The 1576-nt window shown below is 31.0% G+C and overlaps 1 protein-coding gene across 1 annotated transcript in view; it reads right to left on the bottom strand.

Moving 5' to 3' along the window:
* Positions 1 to 1576, bottom strand: part of LOC108765351 (acetylcholine receptor subunit alpha-like) — a 67088-nt gene that overhangs the window by 1341 nt on the left and 64171 nt on the right. Inside the window, exon 7 of the mRNA XM_018514027.1 lies at positions 768 to 901. Within this exon, the coding sequence (XP_018369529.1) occupies positions 768 to 901 (134 nt within the window). The remainder of the gene's footprint in view (positions 1 to 767; positions 902 to 1576) is intronic.

The following is a 1576-nucleotide window of genomic DNA, read 5'->3' as shown; positions in this document are numbered from 1 at the left end:
ATTTTTATTGAATTATATGCATATTTACTTTATGCTGTTCTGCAAGATGCAAATATGTAACGCGATAGTTTTTCTAGAGTTGTTCCATATGCACGATTGCCTTCAGCTCTAATGGACTTATTTGACACTATAAAGCAACATTACAAAGATTAAGTTGCTCATGATCTGTTTTACGGACAAGTGTGTCGGTTTACGCTGCATCCCAATTTTAAATTAAAAATCGTATTATGAAAAGACTAAGAGAAAAAATAATATAAATAAAACTTATTTTGGAAATTACAAGTATTTAAAATGACGTAATATTATCAATAATATAGTTTTATTATCTTATAGTTTTATTCACTATTATTTAAACCTCACAATTTGCACAAGAAGATCGTAAGAATTTTATTTTCGCATTTGTAGAATTCGTTTTTAGCTGATTTGATATAGAAACAAGCCACAAATCTACGAATTATGAGTTTGTTCTTTAATTAGCTAAACAGATCATGATTTTATTAATATTAATAAAGTGCAATAGTTAGTTTCCGAAAAATAAGGGGGTGTCACTTTAGGAGACCTATGTCATCGGCGACTTTCCTCTATTTACTATTATATGTATTAATAAAAAGTTTAATTATTAATGTTTATTAAATAATCGCTTAAGTACGGAAAAAAATCAGTCTATGTCGTTATCAATTTGTTAAAATTGCTGTATTAGCACATAATAAAACAAGCGCAAAATCTTAATGATCTAAAAGAGAATTGAGGAAATCATTAAAGCGTACCTTACAGCAGGTATTTCTAGTATATCCCACTCGACGGAAGTATAAAACTCCGTCAGATCAATTCCAATGTCGACAACTCCATTGCTGTTTTTGACACTACCATTCTTACCCTCATCGATATGTCGAAGATCGACCTTAACAGTAAATTACTAAATTTTACAATGCATTGTTAATATTACGTTACTTAACATTTAATCAATCTCATATGGTAGAGAACATTTCTAGCAATATTGCTGGAACGTTGTCTGGTTTGATTTTTGTGCTATGTAAAATCGTTACTTATGCTCGCCTTTCTTTGTATTATTATAAGAAAATTCACGCATATCATCAATCTAGTAAAATAATCGTACCCAATATGACTCACTCGCTGTTTGTATTTACACGATGAATTCAATAAACATTAGTATGTCGTATTTGTTACAGTAATTGGTTGTTTACATGATTTGTTTGCAGTTAATTGCTCAGTTTGGCATTCTGTTGTCAGTAAAGTCAAATGCAGAACGTTGTGATTTAATATTTTACAGGTAAGTTTACTTTCTATAACTATCAATTAATAGTTATTGAATGCATTCCATTTAGTGACACAAGTCGACATAAGCATCCCTACTGAAAAAAATCACGTCACACACGGAAAAAAAGATTCGGTTATAGCAGGCAAAGATATTCAGTTAGTTGAGTTTCAGTTGGAGCAATACATAGCCTGTTCTCATTAACTGAAGCACTGTTTACATTAACAAATGCTTTCGGTTAGAGGAACCGAAATTTTCCGTCTTGAGTATGCTGCCACAGTAGCGAACCATTCGGTTACC

This window comes from Trachymyrmex cornetzi, unplaced genomic scaffold, assembly GCF_001594075.2.
Source record: "Trachymyrmex cornetzi isolate Tcor2-1 unplaced genomic scaffold, Tcor1.1 scaffold485, whole genome shotgun sequence".
NCBI lineage: Eukaryota > Metazoa > Arthropoda > Insecta > Hymenoptera > Formicidae > Trachymyrmex > Trachymyrmex cornetzi.
Note: the sequence above shows the minus strand (reverse complement) of the source record. Positions and strands in the feature narration are given on the sequence as shown.